Below are 23,557 nucleotides of genomic sequence, written 5' to 3'. Positions count from 1 at the left end.
GTCTGGGGACCACACTCTGAGACCCACTGGTAGAGAGGAAGGAAGGTTGATCCCAAGCTATTGTACTTGGGTGGTGGGTACATGAAAGCTCATTGGAGTATTCTTTCGACTTCTGAATACGGCTGAGATTTTCAACGGTAAACATTAAAAAAGAGTGATCCAGAAGGACACAGAGGGGGGAAAGTCTTTGATGACCCGTAGTTGTAATGGGAACATCTATACTCATTAGCAAACCGGACTTGGCTGCTGCCTCTGGGATTGGAAGGTCCCCATCTCTTCCTGCCCACTTGGGGGTTAGTGCCTCAGCTCAGCTGTCAATCCTCTTGGAGAACTACCTGGCCTGAGGGGTAGGGAAGTGGTCTTTGTCTCAGGGTCTGCATCGTGCTGCATCCATTTCCTTAATGTGGTCCATCATTGGAAGAACCATGGTTTGAATGAATCCTAAGATTTTTCTGGCCACTTCACCTGGAAAGGGTGCTTCTGAGCAGAGCTGTGCCAGGGTTCAGCTGTCAGTGGTGGGGGTGATTACTGAACTCAGATACCCATGTATCCTGCAAGGACCTTTCTCAAACTCCAGATCGGGAGGCACCTCTGTGGGTTGGAGTCCTTCTACTTGCTTTTTTAGACTCATTTATTTATTTATCCATTCACACTTCAGATATTCCTTAGAGTGCCTCCTAAGTGACGGGTACTTTTCTAGCCCCTGAGAAGACAGCAGGGAACAGCATAGGCAAAAACCTCTGTTTTGTGGAGATTACATTCTAGTTGGGGACACAACAAAGAACAAGTCAGGAAATAAGTCAATAGTTTCAGATAGTGCTATGAAGAAAATTAGAGAGAAGATGCTGGATAGTGATTGAGTCCGTGTGTGTGTGTGCGTGTGCGCACATGGGTACACGTACTTTATTTAGGTGATCAGGGAAGAGTTCTCCAAGGAGATGACACGTGAGCTGAGAGCTGGATGGTAAGAAGGAGTCGGCCATGCAGAAATCTGGATATCTTTTGACCAAGGCAGTAGCAAGTGGGAAGGCCTTGAGATGAAAAGGAGCTTGGCATTTATTTTTTATTTTTTTGGAATCCCAAGAAGACCAGTGAATATGGGATGTGGAGAGGAAAGGGAGAAATGGTGAGCTCAGGTGGGAGGGAGAACAGACAAGAGCTAGGGTTCATAGGACCTTGTAGGCATATCCCGGGTGCTTATATACAGACCCCAGGTACCTCCCAGGCTGCCAGTCATCCCCCAGCTATCAAAAGGTACATTCTATCTGGAGAAATAGGGCACAATTTTAACGGGGAAGGCCCCTAGGGACTCTAATCTATAGGAAAGTGTTTTGTATAAGCAACTGAATAGTATAATATAGCCAATTTGTTGAACCAACCTATTAAAAATCCAATAATTTTATTTCAAAATCACTACATGCTCTCGATGCCTATAATGTCACCCTAAGTGCACTATTTACTCAATTTAAGATTTGCTCCCCTATAGTATTACCCATCATACAGATTCCTCTATGCCAGGTAGTACTATAAGGTATCAGTCATTTCATGCTAATAGAAGTGAATTGAAAGCTGTGTCCTTGAAAAGATATTTTTAAACAGGAAAGCATAAAGTTAGTGGACTCGAGAGTACGAGAAGGGATCTCCAGGGAAGAAACAAATCAACAAGGAGACACTGAAGCTGCATCAGGAAACAACTACCTATTTTACAGTTTGGAGTGAGGCTCTACTTCCTGGATAGCCTAATGTCCTCCTGCCAAGATGTGTCAGAGCAAAGCTCTTTCTCTTGAAATAACGCATGTATACCCTCTATAGCTATTTCGTAAACAGAAAGTGTGCAGTAATTCACAGAGCGCTTTAAGTGAACAGAGCAATGGTTAACCTTAAACTCTGTGAACCGTAGGAGCTGTCATTAATACAGTGTAGCCTTTTCATGACGATGAGACCGTTCTGTCCCCAAGGCAGCTCACGTGGCTGGGGTGAGCAGGTCAGTCACTCCCAGCTCTGCATTCGGGGACTTTATATTGGTTGCTTCAAGTCAGCCGTGATGAGGATATTTACATCAAAGGAATCAGCAAATGCTACACATCAGGCTTTTCTTTTCAGAGCTGATTGTTAAATATTTACCAGCACACTGCTGCCGTGACCCTTAAAAAAATAAATTTGGGGATATACCACGGCATATGAAAACAATAGCCTTGTTTTGGTTTTGCCTTTTGAACCGATGTTAGTGATATTTAAATTTGTATTCATCTTCTTGTATACTTTACATTTCAGCTATATTTATGTATAGATAGACCCGTTCACTTTCTCAAAAACCTTTGCCGGGCATTCCATGGTTGACCAGATAGATGCAAAGGGCCCCTCGAGGCTTTATGTCACCTGGCTCTTTCTGCCTTGTTTATCCCTGGCTCTGGACAAATTTAACCTTAAATGTGCCTCATCCCCCCAAAAAAAAAACCCCTATTCTTTCTTTGCTCTGGATATTTCTAGTCTGCAGCCCCTGCCTTGGGGGCTCTCTTCACCCCTTCTCTGTCTGACAAAGTCTTACCCATGTTTCAAGGTCAGAGCAGAAGTCATGTCCTGCTCCTTGAGGCTCATCTGCCCCAGCTCCCTTCAGCATCCATTGCTCTTTCTCCAGTGCTCCCACCAAGTGCCATCTGTCCCTCCTTTGCCACCATCACCATTGCCTTGTTTTATAGGTGTTTGTCTCCATGTCTGATCTCCTCCCCTGGATTTTAAGCTCCTTGAGGATAGTGAATTTTACTTATTCATCATTTTATCCTTTGGAGCAGCTGGTATAGAGCTTTGTACATAGTCATCACGCAGTAAGTGTTAGTTGAATTCTCTGCAGACATGATTTCATATTCCCCACAGTGCCCTGGACAACACAGTAAGTGCTGTACACACGCACACACGCACACACACACACACACACACACATACACCACCACCACACACAGTTTCATCAGTCTAAATATTTCTATTTGTGGACTGATTTCATTTAACCTGGAAATGGCTTGTTGAAGGGGAACATTAGACTCACATGAAGCCCCAAATGAGGATCAACCACAACACTTCTACCTTCAGTCTAAAATGTCACCTTTCTCATCTGCACGCAAAATTGGACCACCTTGTCCAGTCGTGGCTCAGAAAGGTGCCGATCTGTTACGAATCATGACCTCTGATAGCCACTGAAGATGCACCTGCATTCCTACTGGGCATAGATCCTGCCAGAATGTAAGTTCTGCTGGTATTTTTGAAACCAATGATAAAATGAAAACGATTCGGATTTTTTTCCTTTGCTCACTTCCACTGTAAAGGAAGGCTGCCCCTGTCTGGTTTGTTCATTCATTAAACAATTATTGCCTTCTCATGCCAGACACTCGGCTAAAGTCTCAAGAGATAAAGATGAATTATCCACGGCCCTGCCCTTCTGGGGTTCACATTTAGGAAAAGAGACTGAAAAAGCCATCAGATGTGTTCAGAGTCTCAGGCGAAATCAAGCCCCGAGGCTCTGATGATGACCCACATCAGTGCGTTTGCCCGCTAGATTCTGCCATCTGTCCCCACGTGAGATGTTTGCTGTAACTCCTTGCCACTGCCCGCTTTTGGTTTGAATGACCTTGGAGACAGCCTGAAATCCCGAGCTTTTAGAGTTTCTGGTCTGCACATATGTGCTTCAAACAGAAATCCACAAACCTCTCATTATCTCCTCTTAGCAGGCTGCCTACATGACTGACGACCAGCTCTTTAGTCACTCCAAGAATGGATTTCTGTGTAGCCTGTGCCCTCCCGGGATGCATGAGGGTGCCCAGAACATGTGTGGCCGCTCTGAGCGGCACAGGGCAGTTAACAGAAGCCACGCAATTTGCAAAATGCCTCAACTTCCTGCTCATTTCTGAGACAGAAAATGGTCACACCTTAACCTCAGGATAATTCCCACCCCCACCCCAAAGAGAGCCTCTGGTGTCAGATTCCACCCCCTCCCCACCCTTGCTTTTTGCAAACACAAGCACTCGGGCCGAAACAACAGCTATGACTCAGTTCCTAGGAACGCTGCCTGAATTGATTTAGTCTGAGTTCAGATTTAGCACATAATCATGTTCAATTTGCTCCACTGCACTGCCTAGAGATAAAAGGCTGGGGGGAAAAAAAATAGCTCCAGCTTGTGTCAGTCTTTGCGGTGATGTCATTGCCATCAGAGAGCCAGCCGCTTTTACTCTGCCCTGCTGCCTGAGTCGCGGCGGGCTGTGTGCGTGCAGCGGAGTGGGCTCAGGTGCCCAGCTCGGCCATCCCCAGGGCAGGGCAGCGCCCGGCCAGCCCGGAAACATCCACCTGGAAGGCTCTTCCCAGCCCGCACGACTCGGAGGCTGCCTAGCTGTTTATTGTCAATTCCGGAGGGGGAATGCCAGCCCCTAGCATGGACTGTGATGTTTCCACTCTGGTTGCCTGCGTGGTGGATGTGGAGGTCTTTACCAATCAGGAGGTTAAGGTACGCACCTGCAATCTTCTGTTTCATTGTTGCTGTTGCTGAAGCTGCCTGGAGCCTTGTTAGCTTAAGGGAACAATACTTTGGTTCATAGTTTTCAGCTTACGATCTGTGCTAGAAATGCATGTGGTGAGTGCCTGACTCTATTAATTAGAATAAGTTAGACGAGGGACTGGCACATTCATTTTAAATGGGATAAGGTTGGAAAAACCGCTGTCTGTTTGTTCTTGCCTTTTCTATTAGGTGAATCCCAGTTGTCCTTTTCACAGTAGACATGTTTTCACAGTCTCTGTGTCAATAAGAATTTGCCAGTCCTTAATGCTGAGAGGGGTTTTAAATCAATGATTAAATGAAGAAAGCACATATAATAAACATCGTACCCAGGACACCCTGATCGTGGGACATTAACCCCTTGATGGGACGTCACTTACATAGGCCGTGATGTGGTCTGCAAATTGATCAAAAGCTGTTCTACAGATGGCAGTTTCAATCCCCAGCTCCCTGGAAGTCAGAGTTGGAGAGCAGCTGTCTATATTTCCTTTGTCAGGCAAAAGAAGCAAGTCATCTTCCCTGAACAGTTGTCCATAAAGAAAGTTCAGGCATAAATAAATTTTGCGTAGTATTCTAGGGCGCTGGTCCTCACTGACTGTCTGCAACAATTGTTTGATTATCATGGGTAATTGTCTCCTGATGACATACATTCTCTTTGCTTTTCCCCTTTGGTTTTATGTTCTGAAAAAGATGCCATGCTTGTGAAATGGGCATTTTGATTTCTTCTCTCATATTGAAAATAAGAACTAGCAGAAGCTTCTTATTTAAACAGTTCACACACACGACAAAAAGGATAGTTGCTCATTGTGTGATGGGAGGAAGGAAAGGGGAATTGCACTGCATAATCATTTGTCACCTTCCCCTTAGTCTTTACTTAAAAGGAAGACCCAGAATTCTTTATTTTGGGGTGTGCAGATGACACCCTGGTGCTTCCCAGGTGGGAATTTATGTGTCCACTAGCATAACACATGGCTCTGTCATTCAAGATTGCAGTTTTGAACACCCTTTTGAAATGAATTCAAGAATCTGTTTTGTTGCTTCTGCATATTTTAAACGTGTGACCTGCGTTTACCAATTCTTAGGCCAGTGCTGTGAAGTGTCGACCACCTGTCATGCTGAGGTTCCGAAAATTAGAAGGTAATGGTTTGGTGCTGCCTGTGGTCGTGTCCACGAATGGAAACATGCGTGTAGCGACTCACAGCCCCGCTGGCCGTACACGCTGGGTACACTCCAGAAGGGAGCAGCCCTCAAAGCCCCTCCAGTTCAAAACCAATTTAAATTCCGACGTGGGTAACTGAGTAGAGAGCCATCTCCCAGCACCTGCTGGAACAGAATTATGCGTACATAAAGTAACACTTTACGATTCCCTTCTCTTCTGAACCGTTCCCTTTTAATTACGTGCTGGGCCTGTGAACGTCATAAAATAAATAATCTAGACTTTTTTGGTCCAAGAAATGATGGTGAGAAAATATTGATTAGGCATCTGGAGTCTGCCGGGCATTGTGCTCTTACAGGAAGGAGTTTAAAATATGCTTAGATGACGTAGGTATTTGTCATATAGACATACAAAGAACCACTTACCCAATATTTCTCTTTTTAAAATCATTGCTCTTTTTTTACTTATTTTTTATTGAAGTATAGTTGATTTACAATGTTTCAGGTGTACGGCAAAGTGATTCAGTTATATGTGTGTGTATATATATATATATATTCTTTTTTCAGATTCTTTTTCATTATAGTTTATTACAAGATACTGTATATAATTCACTGTGCTATACAGTAGTTCCTTGCTATTTATATTTTATATATAGGAGGGCATATCTCTTAATCCCAAATCCCTAACTTATCCCTCCCTCCCCCTTTCCCCGTTGGTAACCATGTTTGTTTTCTATGTCTGTGAGTGTATTTCTGCTTTGTAAATAAGTTCATTTGCATCATTTTTTAAGATTCTACATATATGTGATATCATATGATTTTGTCTTTCTCTGTCTGACTTACTTCACTTAGTATGGTAATCTTTAGGCCCATTCATGTTGTTGCAGACATGCCCAATATTTCTTAAAGACAGACTATTTTGTGGAATTCAGGGGACACAAAATTCTTACAGCTGGTTGTACTTGAGTGGTTGGGATGGTGTCATGGAGCAGGTGGTACTTGAACTTGACGATGGGTAGATTTTGATACAGGAAGAGGGAGGGCACGGGGACAGGAAGGCATTCCATCTTGCAGTCAGGTGAGTCAGTGCATTTGACTGCAGTAGGATCTCTGTGAGAGACTGGAGCGGGGAACAGAGCGGGGTCAGGGCCAGATTATAAAGCCTCTCACCCTGTTCGTCAGAAATGTATGGGGTTTTCTGGGAAGACTCCCACCAGAAGGATGCATTACATGTCCTTCCTGCTAAATAGCTTCGAATTACAGTTGATTTGTTTCTCTGAAACAAGTTACTTAATCATTCTGTGCCTTAGTTTTCTCATCTGTAACATGGGGATAATAGTAGTTCCTACCTTGTTGGCTTGGTAGGGGGATTAAAGAAAATTATACATGTAAAACAATTAATACAGTGCCTGACATATTTCGTGTTCAGTAAATGTTAGCTGTCACCATTATCGTCCATGGTCATCTTTTTAGACGTTCTCTAAAGGTGATAGGTTACTTTCCCCAGTTTACTGGAATGTCCTATCTCCAGCTGACTTTACAATGGCAGTCCAGGACATAGAAAGTGTTTCCACTGCCATCCCCCCCCTTCCCCCCCCTCCACAGCCCAGCAACTTAGAAAACGCTGCCCTTCCTTTCAGACATTTAATCATTTAACGTAAATCAGTGACGTTGTTAACAAGCAAAATTAAGGCAGGCCGAAGAGGTCTGTTGAGAAAACCTATATGTTCCTCGTTCAGAAGTGAGCATGGCTTAGTGTCATGAAGGCACATTCAGATGTCAAATTCTGGCACCAAAGTTTCTCCAAAGGTAAACGTCATTAATTACCAATTTCAGATCCATAGTGGAGCCAGGAGTTCCTTTCTTCCAAGTCCAATATTTCCTGTCAGAGAAAAGGAAGGCACCGGTTGGGGGTCTGTTTCACCTGCCTGCATCCAGCTTGCTTGATCTCAGGCTCTTTTTTGCTTTTTACAGACTCTCCCTTTCTACCTGGAGCCCCATGGGGAAGCAACCACACCAGGGTTATGCAACCAGCAGACTTTCTTAGCAAATACAGTGGTTAAATTGAAGGAGGTGGAGAAGATGCAAATCTAGTGACTTATAGCAATTTAGAAAACCTTATCCTCCGTGGGGGATCTCAGCTGGTTGCCTTGGGGGCCCTTCAGACTCCAAGTTCCTAAATTTTGCCAAAGCTGCTAGAGCAGTAATACCAAATAGAAGAGGAAATCAGTCCAAATGCATCCCCATGTTTGTCTTTCTCCGGAAACTCCGTTGGTAGTGTTGTGAGCTTAGCTGTCTGTTTGATGGCAAAGGATGCTTAGAAAGATGAAGAAATTTGAAGCCCTCAATAGAAGGAAAATGACATGGTGAACTGGAGAGTTTGTGGGCGCGCGCACGTGTGCGTGTGTGTATGTGAACGCGGGCAGAATTGATTTTCTCCGGTGTCCTTCTCATATTCTGAAAATAGTCTCCCCCGCCCCTCAACAAGAGCCAGATGCTTGAGGAAATGAAAGGGATCCAAAGATGGGTAATAAAATTTGTATTTTACTTTAGTCCAGTTGTTCTTAAACCTGATAACACATTGGTATCCCCTGGAGAGCTTTTAAAATATTGACGTAAACAAATAAACGTATACTGTCATTTCAGGCAGTGATAAGGGTTTTGAAGAAAGATGAAGCAGAGTGAGAGGGGGAGTTGCTGGAGGAGAGGTTGCATCGGGGGCCCTTTAGGCTCCTATCTCCTAAATGTTGCCAAGACTGCGAGATCGATAGTCCCCAAAAGAGGAGGAAGTCAGACAAATGGCGTTCCTCTGTATTTGTCTCTCTCCAGAAATGCCGTTGGCCACTTTTGAATGGATGGCCAGTAGAAGCATTTCTGGCGAGGCGACAGGTTTTGAAACGTCAGTGTTCCCGTGTCATTCAGGGATCTGAAGTGAGTGAAAGGACCGTGTATGGATCTGAGGGAAAAGCATTCCAGTAGAGGGAACAGTAGAGGCAAGGAGAGGCCATCTTATCTGATGTGTTCTCTCTCAGCCCCCCCATTTAACCCAGTGGTCCCCAACCTTTTTGGCACCAGGGGCAGGTTTCATGGAAGACAATTTTTCCACGGACGGGGGCTGGGGGATGGTTTCGGATGATTCAAGCGCATTACATTTATCGTGCACTTTATTTCTATTATTATTACATTGTCACATATAATGAAATAATTATACAGCTCACCATAATGCAGAATCAGTGGGAGTCCTGAGCTTGTTTTCACTTGCCACTCACTGATAGGGTTCTGATGAGTCTGCAAGCAATTGATTTATTGTGGTCTCTGTGCAGTCAAACCTCTCTGCTAACGATGATCTGTATTTGCAGCCGCTCCCCAGCACTAGCATCACGGCCTCAGCTCCACGTCAGATCATCAGGCATTAGATTCTCATAAGGGGCGCACAACCTAGATCCCTCGCATGCGCAGTTCGCAGTAGGGTTCGCGCTCCTGTGAGAATCTAATGCCACCGCTGATCTGACAGGAGGCGGAGCTCAGGCCGTAACACGAGCGACGGGGAGCGGCTGTAAATACAGATGAAGCTTCGCTCGCTCGCCCGCCCGCCGCTCACCTCCCGCTGTGCAGCCTGGTTCCCAAAAAGCCACGGACCGGTACTGGTCCATGGCCCGGGGGTTGGGGACCCCTGATTTAACCTATTTCCATCATTCGTTCATTCAGAGACCTACTGAGGCTGTCAAGATCTTATGCCATAATTTTAATTTTTTTAACGCTGCTCCTTTTTAGAAATTGTGCTTAAGCTAATTCCCTCATGTTATGTTTTAAGCCTGGTGGTTCTCTTGGAGGAAGGGGAAATAGAAGCAGAAATTTGTTCTCAGCATGATAATTTTTCATACGCTTGAAATCTTAGGATCACTGTAGGACTTTTCTTTCCCTTCGAAAAGTCTAGGACCTTTGCAAGGTGACTCATAAGTCCTACTTTCTCTCCTCTGCTTTTGAGAATTTCCCAGTATCCTCCTAATCCATGCAATCTTGGACAAGTCTCTTAACCTTTCTGGATGCGTGGTGATTAGGCTGAGAAAAATGCCAATGCTTTGTGTATTTTGTTTTCCTTTTTCACACAAAAATGTGATGCGACTGACTCATAGTCTGTGTCATGCTGTTGCGTGAGTTCTGAAAAAAAAAAACAAACCCAGCACATCTTGGCCATTTAGTACAAAGAAATCTCTCTGGCATTTGAACCACTGGAAATTTCACGACTTGTTTTGTTCGGCTGGATTCATAGGAGGAGAAGGATGGAGCAGAGTTGGTGTGATATGCTTTGCCCTCTGCTTTGGGGAGAGACAATGACACACATGAAGATGTGGGTGTTGGGTATCGGGATTGATGGGGAAGAGAAACTTGCGGGTATTTGTTAGAAGAGCTTGTCAAGCTTCATGCCTATTTCTTATGCTTTTTGCAAATGCAGTGCTGGGCAGAGGATCTGGCTGCAATCATGACTTTTTGGTTCTGTAGAAATATTCTTTCCGAATCTTCAGAAACCATTGTGTTCACTCAGTAACTTATAAGAATTTAAGTTGTGTATGATTTCATTCTCAAGCACTGAAACCCTCTGGAGATAATCATGGCAACTTTTAGGAGCCAAAATGTTAAGTTAACAGAAACTCTTATTCTCTGTTCAATGACTGGAATTTTAAATAATATTTGTTACATGTCTCCAGACCACTTTTAGTTTCTGAAAACCAAAAGGGAGTGTGGGGGGAGGATGGGGGAGGGGGAATGGGGTGGCCTGCCCATAACAGATTCTAATCCCCCAGCACAACAAAAGTGTGTTCTTCCTCTGCTAATGAAATGGACTAGAATTGAGGCCATTCTGGAAACAAATGCATTAATACAAAACGGAATGTTAGACATTAACCCTAAAAAAATACTTTAAGAAACTTAACATTCTTAAAGTGCACTGTTGAATATTATCTTGCCTCTGAAGAAAGTAGCAAACACCTTTCACAGATTGGGAAGAAGGGATTTTATGCAAGTGACAGATGCTCCCTGAGAAGGTTAACAGGCAGATTTCTCAGCCACCTGTCACATTAGGGAAAGACAAGGTACAGTATTCAACTAATGACATTGTAAAGCAGGAAAGCCAACTGAAAAGTTGCTTCTCTGTTTAGAGTCTTTTAACTGTTGGAAAGTAATTCAAACATTGACAGTTGCTACCTCTAACCTGAATGTCAGATTTATTCAAAACAGTAACAACAAAACAGTATCTTCATTAACATCGTTCTCCTAAAGAAACCGATTTTAATGTAAAACTCAGAGAGCACCATTTGCATCCTTAGTGATTCTGAGTACAACTATCAATAATTTATAATAGCCTGTTTTAGTACTTTCTGATGAAGCTTAAAATTGACAAATAGAAAATGATACCTGAAACGTTTATCATCACTGGGTATATTTAGGTTGTAAGCTTAAATGGCATCACAGCTTTGTGGTGAAGAACCCAGCTTTCCAGGGAGGTCATCAACCCTCCAGCCCATTCCTGGCCTAGAATTTCTGAAAGTAAGGGGACAGTATCTTTACATAAAGGGAATGTATCTCTTCCAAGCTCTAAATCTAAGCTGATTCCAAAAGATTAGTCAAAAGAACATTGAGAGGGCTTCCCTGGTGGCGCAGTAGTTGAGAGTCCACCTGCCGATGCAGGGGACACGGGTTCGTGCCCCAGTCTGGGAAGATTCCACATGCCGCGGAGCGGCTGGGCCCATAAGCCATGGCCGCTGAGCCAGCACGTCCGGAGCCTGTGCTCCGCAACGAGAGAGGCCACGACAGTGAGAGGCCCACATAACGCCAAAAAAAAAAAAAAAAAAAAAAGAACATTGAGAGAGTATTTAATGAGGTCTTCAAGCAGGTAAAAAGAAGTTGTGAACTCTTCATTCTATCTAGAATGTATCATTTATCTTAAAACTGTTTGAGAATATAATACCCACCAACTTAGACCTTCCCTAGAAAATACTCACTGGATGTGCCTTTGTATTCCTCTTTGGGATAAATGTATCCAGGGGGAACAATATACACAGGCACACACACACTGTGAAAATGTATTGTATGTGTATACTATATATAAATATATTTTTTCTTCCGTAACCCTGGAAGGTTTCTTCCTGCTCTGCTCCGCCCCTATCTAACCAGCTATTGGAAACTGTGGGCTCTTAACCATGTCAAGAGATGAAAAGCCCAGAGAAGGCTCCTGGCAAAAAGTTGAACAGAAGTCTAAACAATTGCTAAATAGTTTCTCCAGGGTGGGGTGGAGGTGGCAGGGGGGACACGAAGAAATTCATGGCCTGTTCTTTTTATTGTTACATGCCAAGGAAATGTTTACATCCTTACAGTCCAGTAGCACAGTTACTCTCCAGAATCTAATATACCAGCTCTGAACTATGCATTTTTTTAAAGGTTTTCAAAATGATCTTGACCCTTCAGCTTCCAGAAAGATAACTTTAACAAATGTATCCTTCTTTGTTATATCGGACTTCAGACCAGCTTTCATTCCCCGCCCCACCTTCACCCACATAACATCTTCACTAATATTCTACTTGTCCCAACAATCAGATTGTTTGCTACTTAGTCGTAAGATTTATTTCCTGCATGTCTGATGGGGCTAAAGGAATATGCAAGCAGTGTTTATGCTGTGCCCCAAAGATTTGATTGGGGGGGTGGGCATTTACTAAGTTGAGCATTAAACCATCTCACATGATGGCAAATGTAACCCCCCAGAGATAGTCATTTTCATGGATCGATATTTTATGTTATCAAGATGGACAATTTAAAAAATTCTAGCAACCCTTCTTCTTCACTAAATACTTCTGAGTGCATGACACACACCAGGGTACTCCTTGCCATCCCCATAGTAGCCCGGGGCATCTATTTTTCTGCCCTGTTTTAAACAGGTTCCTGATCAGAGAAGTTAAATTTTTGCACAAGATCACACAGCTATTAATTGGCAGAACTGGGACTCAGACTGTGGTCTGCTTCACTGTTTCCCCTACCGAAATATCCCTAAGGATTAACAAGCCATTAATCGATTACTGGGGGGAAAGAAAAGATATATATCTCAGAGGATAAGCCATTGAACTCATCTGTAGTATTGCCTCTAGTGTTCAAAGCACTGTTTTTGTCTTCTATTACTTATCAGATTAGGGAGTATTACTTTTACATAAATCAGTAGTGGAGATCATTTTACTTCTCTCATCTAACATGATGGCAGCTCTAGGCATAGCATCTGTTTTGGATTTCATCTGAAAATTTGTTTCAAAACCTAATAATGCCATCTAGTTGGGGAGAAAAAAAAAGTGCTGGAAAACCCAGGAGCTCACCAAGAGGCGGATGATAACTGGTATGGCAGTTCCGCCACCTCTTTCTGCACGTCGGAGAACATTTTCCAGGACTGGGTGAAGGGTGATCTCTGAAGAATTGTAGAACAGCAGTGTTGAAAGTTTTAATGGCAATAATAAAATTTTACTTTTGGACAGGGCTTTCCAAATTATAGAAAACTCAGCTTTCTCTCTGGAGCTCTCCAAGGTTAAACAAGACCACGCAGTTCCTCAGGGGAAGCTTGGACTGGGATTTGTTCACAGCACTGCACAAGGTCTCTTGGTTTATTATCATAGCCTGTATCAATAGCACATCTAAGAGAATTGATTTCATCTTCTGTGACTTCACTGTACCTTTAGGTATGGACTAAGAAAACCTCTCAGGCCACCTTTCCTGCAACAGGGTACATAAGCAATGAGCAAACTTAATAATAACAACAGTGTATTGAGCACTTACTATTCGTCAGGCACTGGATAAAGTGCTTTTATTCATTCGCTCATTCATTCATTCATCAAATATATATTGAGTGCCTTCCATACTCAAGGCCACACACTAGGTTCCAGAGATACAGAGGGTAACAGTCCTGTTGGACGCAAAACTCTGTGCTCTCTCATTATGCAGTGTTGGCCTTTATTCCACTCAGTTCCATTTTTCCCAAAAAAGACAATGCTCTTTCGACCTCCAAAGAGGCCTTCTTTGCTGACTTAGGGCACGTGAGAAGGAAGCAAGTCCAGCCTCCAAGTCAGACATCCTGCTTAGAAGTCTCTATTTGGCCACTTGGCCACTTACTGTGTGACCTTGAGCAAGGAGCCTTACCTCTCTGTGCCTCCGTTTCCTCAATTACAAAAGGAAGAAAATAATAGTGCTTGCCTGATCACTTGGCAGGCAGAACACACACCGGTAATGTTAACCTTTATCATCATCCATCGTCATCGTCATTATCATCAGTATCAGTAAACTTCTCATATAGAGTTTTGAGTTTTCTTCTCAAGGCACTTCACCTATAATAGGGGCACTGCCCCTATTTTATCAGACACTTGCCTGTGGTTTTCAACTCATCTTCGCACAGAGGAAGCAGTGCCCTACCTCAGCGACACTCTGAGGTCACAGAACCAGAGACGGAACCAACTAATTCAGCAGGGGAGTGAGCAACCACAGACCCAGACAGTTGGTCGTGACTTCCAGACCCAAGGCCAGTTTTAATAAGCATTCAGAGAACAGAGTATATGGCAGAATACAGAGGCTTTAAGGCAGGATGCCCGTTAAGGAAAAGAGAAGTTGAACTCAGAACCCATTTCTTCAAGACATATTTAAACACCTGTCTCTGAGCAGGAATTTTAAATGGAGTTGGTGACTAGTTTCACCACAGTTATGCTAAACCATAATTGCAATACTTTCAATATTGACCTTCACTTCCCATATCTACTTTAAAACGGTGGTGATAGGTGGAAATTAGATTAATTATCCAGGCTAAGCTCAATTTCTCTTTTGCTTAATAGGCCTTTTGCCCTAGAAACTCTGTTTTCTGCCATGCACACCTACCTATGACTACTTATTAACTTGTATCATAACTAGCAAATCATTCTGTGATACTTAAAACAAAATAAAAACTAAGCTAAAGCCCTACTCTTCATGGCCTGGATGAATAAGCAGTAGACCTGAATTATTAATGAGAGGGAGGGTAGATGATCTATTTTGTATGCTTTCTCTGTAGGGAATTGTTCCATACATCGTAGTGCTCAGCAAAATAATATTCTATATTTAAATAACGCTTAGCATATGATTAACCACAATTGATGTTTATGAAGGCCTCAGAAAACTTGAACCCTCTTTCAATGAGTGCGTCCTCATGCCACGCCTCTGTTATAGGTGGGAAGTATTATTCTCTCAATGAGAAATTCAGGTTAGAAGTGTTCTCCAAACCCAATCAATAGAGAGATTCAAGTTTGCTCCTTGTCACTTCACATTCTTTTTTTTTAATTTATTTTATTGCATTGTAGCTGATTTATGTGTTAATTTCTGCTGTATAGCAAAGTGATTCAGTTATACATATATATACATTCTTTTTCATATTCTTTTCCATTATGGCTTATCACAGGACATTGAATATAGTTGCTATACAGTAGGACCTTGTTATCCCTTCTATATATAATATGTATAATAGTTTGCATCTACTAATGCCAAACTCCCAATCGTAACCTCCTCCAAACCCCCTCCTCCTTGGCGAACAAAGATCTATTCTGTATGTCTATGAGTCTGTTTCTGTTTCGTAGAAATGTTCATTTGTGTCCTATTTTAGATTCCGCATATAGTTACTTCACATTCTTATTCCATAATTAATGGAGGCGAAACCAAGAAACAAGTTGGGACAACTTGGGACAATGGTATAGTGGCTTGTTCTTTGGAGGCAGAAAGACCTGAATTCATGCTATGTCTTATTTATGACTTTCCTCATATGTTAAAAAAAAGATACAGATTTAGGTTAAGGGCTATTGAGATGTAAATGATCAATAAAGTATTGCTGATGCCTGCATTTAGCATGAGTGGGGCATCTCATCCATTCATTCTACATTTAACAAACATGGCAGAGCACTTGGTAGGTAGTAGGTGCTGCTTCAGTACTTGGGATGGAAGCATGCCTCCTGCCCTCAAGGAGTTCAGAGCTGTTGGAGGAGTGAAGGTAATAAATAAATACATAGAGTTTAGAAAAGGCCATGGTTTGAATAAGCCCAGTACACTGTGGAAACCTCTGGGAGGGAGGTCTGGAATGAAGAGGAGAGGTTTCCCCAAGGAAGCAACTCTTGAGTTAACTGCTTTAAAGGTTAAGTAGGTGTTCGACAGGTGAACGAAAGATGGAAATCAGAGAGGGGCTCCCTGGGAGAGAGAGGAACCTGCACCACAACAGAAATGCCAGGAGAATGGTGACTCCTGGGAAGTAGAGCCCTGGGTGGGTGCTGGATTGTACAGAGGCTGGGCCCACTTTGTGAGGGAATTTGGATGTTATGCTCAAGTCCAATCAGATGGGCCATGGGAAACATCTTAAACAGGGGAGTGACTGTCCACCTGGTGTGACACAGGGTCCTCTCTGGTGGTAGTATGACTGTGGCTGCGCCGGGGCTGATGCTGCGGAGAGGCTAGCGTGGGGGAGGAGCTGCCGCCAGCCAGCCAGGCGGAATGGGAACCTGCAGAGTCCGAGCGTCCCTGAATTACGCTCATAATCTTCTGTGATTCCCTGTCTTGTGTTTTTAAAGAGGAAAGAGGTCAAAACAGGAAAGCAACTGCTTGTGGAAGTCATTAGGTTGCCATTCGACGAGTTTGAAGGGGAAGGGCATATATGTTAGTGCTACACCCAGGATACTCAGGGATGCATTCAGTTCAGCAGGCGTATACTGATTGTCTTCTAGGGCCAGGAGTCGGAAATCCAGGAATCCAAACCCTGGTCCCCACCCTGGGGAATCACTTGTTCTGTGGGCAAGGGGGGCTGACTTAGAATAACAGGTAAATGTCTTTTATCCAATAAGTCTGCCCTATCGCTTCTTCAAATTTCTAATAACTGGGAAATAGAAATTCAGTGATGTTGAATGCTGGACCTAGAATATTCTGGGTTCCTCCTGAGAGCAAGTACACATACAGGGGAAAAAAAAGAAACAAACCTGCAATATTTTAGCAAAATATGTTCCTAGGGGCTAAGATTCCCCCAGTGTAGCATACACAAATCAAACAGCAAGAAAAGTTTAGGAAGTCCCTAGCGGTCCAGTGGTCAGGACTCGGTGCTTTCACTGCCGAGGGCCCGGGTTCCATCCCTGGTCAGGGAACTAAGATCCCACAAGCCTCGTGGCCCAGCCAAAAATAAAAAGAGAGAGAGAGGGAAAGAAAAGTTTGATGCCATCCCTTGTTAGTTAACTGTTGCCATCATGCCAGTGGTCTTGTCCCAGTACAGTAGTCTATATATAATAGATGCTGAATAAAAGTTAGATGAGGAGGGCTTCCCTGGTGGCGCAGTGGTTGAGAGTCTGCCTGCCGATGCAGGGGACGCGGATTCGTGCCCCAGTCCGGGAAGATCCCACATGCCGCGGAGCAGCTGAGCCCGTGAGCCATGGCCGCTGAGCCTGCGCGTCCGGAGCCTGTGCTCCGCAGCGGGAGAGGCCACAGCAGTGAGAGGCCCGCGTACCGAAAAAAAAAAAAAGTTAGATGAGGGGATGCATTACTGGGGCCTGCGTTTGTTGCTGGTCTTGTTTTAGGCGACAGGATGGAGGAAGGAAGAGGAACGGGGAGCCTTCTCTGCCTGTCAGGACAGACTCCAAAAGCTGCACCTATCACTTCCTCTCAGATTCAGCCGGACCAAACCTGGGTGCATGGGCACATCTGGATGCAAGAGAGGCTGAGGATAGCACCTTGTTCCTGGTGGCCCCGTGCCCAGGTAAAATCAGGATTCTATTATAAAAAGAAGGGGAGAAAGGTGGCTATGGAGGGGCCCACAATTTCTAGTGCTAGTGACAAATGGACCCTTTAAAGAAATGACTTGAGAACTCAAGTTGCAGAACTCACCTATGTTAAATGACAGCCCAGAAGGAGTTCATGAATCCTCAAAACACACAGTCTAGAAGAAGTTTGTCGAATTTCATGAGACGGGTAATCTTTGATCTGGGGTTTGAAAGGCGTGGCAGGTACTAGTAGGCGCTCTCTCTGCAACCTGGCTGCTCCCTTCCAGGTCAGCTGGTGAGATGAGAGCCCCAGCAGGCTGCCTCTCCCGTCCCGTCTCCATGACTTGGCACTTGCCGTTCTTCCACGCTGACTGAGCATCCCACACACTTCCCTGCTTTATGTACGGCTGCTGTCCTCTTGGGTAGCTCTGTCTGTTTGAAGACAGGTCTGTATTGACAGATGGCAAGGCCATCTCTAAAGAGGTCCAGAGTATCGTTTAGATCCTTTGCAGTCAGTGGCTGGGGCTGGTATTATGCTGAATAAGCTAGCAAGCTTCTACCCCGGTGGGTACCAAGATGTCTTCAGCCTTCCTCTGCCCTTCTTAGGTGCAACAGAGCCCATGATGCAGCCATGGCTTCGGGGAGACTGAAGGAGGGCTGAACCAAGAGTCAGAAGCCCAAGGTGCAGGTCTTCAGGCCACTCAAGAAATTTAACTTCTCTCATAGACCATTGGAATGAAAAATGAAAAATGCCTAGATGAGCAGTGGGCGCCATGCAGAGGGAATGGGTTTTGGATTCAAACCAGTCTGGGCTGGAGCCCTAACCCTGACAGTTACTGGTTTTGCAGCTGTGGGAAGTTTTCTTTATCTCTGAGTCATGGTTTTCTGATCTGTAAAGTGGGTATAAAAATGCTGCTCTACAGAGTAGGGTAAGAATGTAACGAATGAAAGCACTCAGTAAGCAGCTATTATTTTTCTTGCCTCTCTCATCTCTAAACATTGATGATGAAAATACCTTAAATTCAACCGAGTCCAGTAGTGAGATTTAGCTCTGTTAAAAGCACAGTGGTTCTGCGATATTGAAGATAACGTTATTAGCTCCATCCACAGAATTATATGTCACTTTCCTGAAATCCACACAATTTTCTGAGTAACATTCCTGCATAGGGCATCATCCATTGTAGTGAAAAAATAAAATAAAAATCCATCAAGCCTTTCAAGGCTGCAAAAAATATGTAATAACTCGGGTCAAATTCTCCCATGTCACTAATATTAATGATATCAGTTGCTTCCTTTGGTTCAACACTGTGGCAAAAATCAAAAAAAAATGTTCAGAACAGCTATTTATTTGCCAGTACTGAGGAGAGAGAAGCAGGCAGAGATCATGTGTTAGGTCAACTAAGAGATTTCTTTGGAGGAACCATGAATCAGTCTTTATTCTTTTTTACAAGTATTGGAAAACAAAGTGTGTTGGACCAGGACAGTATGTACCCCCATTCAACCCTCCTTCTCATTTGTGTTATAGAATAGAAGCTCTGAGCACAAAAATTTTATAATGACTTCCTGATGACGTTCCGGCTCCAGACTCTTTCTTGTGCGTGAATGGGAAATAAACTCAAAAAGTACTTTAAGCTCTTGAATTCTGAATGAGCACAATATAATCAACCCTGAATGCCTCAACTTTCCCTTGAAACTTCTGCTTGATCCACCTACACAGTTATTCCAGGCAATTATCATCATTACCGGGGCTTGGAATCTGGAACAATCTTTACTCATCAGCCCCTTTTATTGACTTTCCACATAAGCAGAAGCAAATCTTTCCAAGTCTTTCTATTCAATCTAAGTTCAAGGCTATTTCAAGTACCTAATCTGAATGGAGCACCGTGTAATCTCCAAAGAGTAGAAAACTCAAAGTCCTACAGTCTAGCAGGACTGACTAGTATAAGTGCCAGGAGAAAGGTGCAAATTTAGTAACATGGGGCTTCCAGGAAGAACGATTCCCTTCACACTGGGCACCTGAGGACTAGCTTCATCTAAAAGTAACTTTTTTAGATCAGAATTTGGAAAATGACCACCTGTGAGCCAGATCCACAGATGGATTTTATTTGGCCTGTACAGCACTGTTTTGTTAAATTGAATTCTTTGCTAGCCTTTAAAATTTGGGGAGGTTTTATATTTAAAATCTATATCCCTGCTTCTCTTAAAAGATTGGCAGAGCTGGCATTACTGAGTCACCCTTCCCACCAGCTACAAGTGGCTCAAGAGGTTGCCCTTTTCAACAGAACAAGCATTCTCCAATCCCCACCACTCTCTGTTGCCCTACACTTGCCTACTTCACGTCTAGGCAGGGAGTAGTGGAGGACAATGCTGTAAAGTGAGGAGTGAGAATAGTCCTGCTGTGGATGCCCTTGAGCACCAACCAAAGCATTGCCCTTAATTCCGTGAACCATAGGGATCATCAGAGTGTTAGGAGCCATCATTTAGGAAGATCACAGTGCCTCAGGCATCCAGCCTAGAGAGGAGAAAGGAGAAAATGAGGGAAGGGAGAGGACAGGGAAATCAGTAAGGAGGTTGTTATCATTCTTTAAAACCCACGTCTCCATTTATTATCCCTCTTTCTTAACCCTACATGGAAATTCTGTAGACTGAACTAGAAAGAATGCTGGACTGTAAGTCAGAAAACTGGGCTCCAGTTACAGGTCTGCCCTTGCTAGCTAGCACAGTGCGTGGGCAAGATTTGGGCTTTCTAGTCCTCCCTTTGCTCGTGATGAAGGGAGCCCTGAGGGTAACGTTGACCTCCCAGGATTATGGTGGGGATTAAGCAACACAGCATTTTGGACAGTCTTCATGGACTCTGTTACCAGCCCCTCCTGACTTCATTTCTGCAAACTTCTCCATATCAGCAGGCTTACCCCCATCTCTTTCCTATTGATCAACTTTGACTTTATTCCAATGATTTCCCAGCTTGGATTCCTCCTGAGCTGCTGCTTATTTTTTGCCTTCTTAGTTGAGGTTTAAAGTCAGGGTTTCAGGGTGGAAAGGCCTCGAGGGACAACTAAGGGCCCCCTCCTTGCTGTAGCCATCTCCCCTCCAGTATCCCAGCCTCTCCTTGAACCCCTCCAGGAACGGAGCCCTTACTCCTCACTGTGACTGTTTTCGTGATTATTCTTTTTTTTTTTTTTACTGAAACCCTGTAATTTCAACCCATTTGTCCTAGTAGTCGTGTGCTCTGTGAGCAAACAGAGCAAGTCTGCTGTTTCTTTGCCAGCAAAATGCTCTTGTTCTTTGAAGACAGTTACCAGCTCGCGCTCCCCACTGCCGGATATTCCTCTTCAGATTAAATTTGCAGTTTCTCCGGCTTATCCTTTATATGACACGGTCACAAGTCCCCCCTCCCATCCTGAAGTTCCGCCCAACTTACACCGTCTTTCCATCACCAGCTGCTCTTCACTTCCCTCCCCTCCCCCTCCTTATCCAGCCATTCTGCACTTAGACCCTTGGTCTCATCCCACCCTGGACTATGCCAAGAAAGCACCCTTAGCCCACCCCCGCCCCCCACATTTGCCTCACCTCTCCCTTCATTCAAACTTCTCACATTCCGCGCTTTAAATTGGGCCATTTGTCTAAGATAAGGGTTCATGATCTCCAGAGTCATTAATGGAGCCGTATTTGGCGTACTCATAATGTTGAACATTATTGAGTGTTTACCCCTGTACTTAAGCGTACGTCCCATATCATCTCATTGAGTCTTCACACTCCCACGTAAGTCAGTACTGTTATCACCGTCCCTCTTTCACAGTTGGAGGGAGGGAGCCTTTGCGGATTAAGGAACCGTTCAAGTGGCAGCGCTGGGATCAAACCCAGGCTGCCTGGCTCGGAGCCTGTGCTTCTCATCACTGCCCTGGGCCTCCTCTCAGCATCTTTGTCTGAGGGCTATACCTGAGTATCCTTTCATTTGTCTATTTGTTGCATAATTTCTTTAGGGCTTTCACAAGATTTAATAGAAAGCGTAATTACTGTAATCATTACTGTCATGCATGAAGGCTTCTTTCCTTCCTCCTGTTTGTTTCAATAAAAGCCCCTAAAGCCATAGCCTGGCCCCCACCATCTTCAGGAAGATTTCTATGAGGATGTTACGGGATGCTCCAAAGGCAGGTGGATATATTCAAACGCTAAGCATTGCAATGCATTTCCCCACCTCTCCTCATTCCCCTTTTTTGCTCTGTTTTTGTCCATAGCACTTATTTTATAATGTATGATATAATTCACTTATTTATTTTTGTTTAGTATCTGTCTCCTCTCACTAGAATGTAAGCTCCATGAGGGCAAAAATATTGTATTTTGTGTATTGCTGCATCCTCAGCTTGGCACAGAATAAGAGCACAATAAATATATCCTGAATGAACGATACAGCAAGAAAGCATTCCACCTCCTTTTGAACATGGACCTTTGACCTTCGAGGTTCGTTGTTCTCGACAATCACCTTGACCCCCTTGCCTCCATCACCCTTATCCTCACACACACTCTTTAGCTAATGTCCACTCAGTCTTGAAGCCTCAGCTCACCTGGGCTTGGATTTCTACCAGAGCCTTAGCTGTTTCCTGAGGCCCACATGCCCCTCCTCTGTGCTTCCTCGTCACCCTGTGTTTGTCTCTGTCACTGTCCTTCCTGCTTTGTATTCCTGTAGCCTGCACTTGCAGACAGACATCTCCTCGCTAACCCTAAGCTCTCTGAAGGCAGGGGTCTTCTTATTCATGTTTGTCTCCCAGCACCCAGCCCAGTGCCTGGCATAGAGTTGGTGCTCAATAAATAGTTAATTCATGACTTAAAAATACTATTTTTCATAATGGAGCTTTGGAGCCACAAGGAGAGGCACAAACTAGCTTTGAGTGTGGTTAAGAACCAGAACTTGCCACTGGGGGATAGAAGTTCTTTATTCAATTCGTATTTACTGAGTGTCCGTTATATGCCAGGTCCTGGTCTAGACAGGAGACGTCAGGGAACGAAACAGTCAGAAATGCCCACCATGGAACATTCTAGTGGGAGGCGAGAGAAGATAAGGAATATGATAAATAAATGAGTTGCAGAGTATGTTAGGAGTGATACGTGCTAGAGAGGAAAAGAAGCAGCAGGCCAGGACGAGGGGAAAGGAGGTGGAATCTTCAATAGGGTGGACTGGAAAATGTCAATTTTCAATAGTTTTCTTACCGAAAAGAAGACCACAGAAGCCTTCCAGAAACACTTGCTGCATTCCTACAATGAGCAAGGCGCTCTGTGGAAGCCTGAGAATTCCAAAATGGAGCTCAGACACTGGTGAGAAGACTGTCATATCAATCAGAGTATGATAAACGTGAGCGTCCAGAGATAAAATGGGATGCCAGCAGGCTCTGTGAATAAACCAAACTGGCTTTCCAAATGCTGTGTGAATATCACCCTGGCCATCCTCATCCTCATCTCTCCTTAGCTGTCCCCTGCCCTTTTCTACACTGCTTCACAGCCTTTAAAATTGCTTACGGTGCTAGGACGGTAACTCTGAAACATGTCCGTTCGTTCGGAAGAGTTATAAAGTGTAGTTCTCCGGGGTGGTAGGATCCTTGAGGGTGTCGCGGATAACCGTTGATCTAGAAGCATCGGTGTGGCTGCTCCACTAACAGTAACACACACTGCCGCTGCTGAGTTGACATTCCTGGAGGAGAGAGTCCCCGAGCGGGCCAGGGAGAAGGTGATTTCAGTTGAACCGTCTGTTGACACCTCTCATCCTTTGGCTCTTTGCACATGGAAACAAGCCAATCTTGGAGCCTGTGTGGCGCCCTCAGACGTCACGCTGCTATTGGCACGCTTCTCACCACATTCCCTTCCATCGGGTGGCCTTTTGCACGCAATGGCCCCACTCTGGAGCATGCTGGCTTGATCCACAGCACTTCATGACTGCCTCTGGCGGTGCCTGTAAAGCCTGCCTCCTGACCACCTTAGCAGCATGTCCTGAGCACCTCGGCCGCCAGGAGTGGTACCAGGCATTCCTGACCGAAAAGGCCTCCAGTTGAGAACAGGATTACGTCCTTGCTGTGGGAGCCGACGTCCA

At 44.3% G+C, this 23,557-nt stretch overlaps 1 protein-coding gene across 2 annotated transcripts in view; it reads left to right on the top strand.

Annotated features, from left to right (window-relative positions):
* Nucleotides 1-23,557, top strand: part of RCAN2 (regulator of calcineurin 2) — a 263,958-nt gene that overhangs the window by 171,373 nt on the left and 69,028 nt on the right. The window contains exon 1 of one of the 2 annotated variants that reach the window (XM_004267515.4): nucleotides 4,198-4,492. The exons of the other annotated variant lie outside the window; for it this stretch is intronic. Within the exon in view, the coding sequence (XP_004267563.1) occupies nucleotides 4,406-4,492 (87 nt within the window). The 5' untranslated portion in view covers nucleotides 4,198-4,405. Of the gene's footprint in view, nucleotides 1-4,197; nucleotides 4,493-23,557 lie in introns of those variants that run through there. 2 annotated transcript variants of the gene reach the window in all.

Source organism: Orcinus orca, chromosome 10, assembly GCF_937001465.1.
Source record: "Orcinus orca chromosome 10, mOrcOrc1.1, whole genome shotgun sequence".
Classification (NCBI taxonomy): Eukaryota; Metazoa; Chordata; class Mammalia; order Artiodactyla; family Delphinidae; genus Orcinus; species Orcinus orca.
Note: the sequence above shows the minus strand (reverse complement) of the source record. Positions and strands in the feature narration are given on the sequence as shown.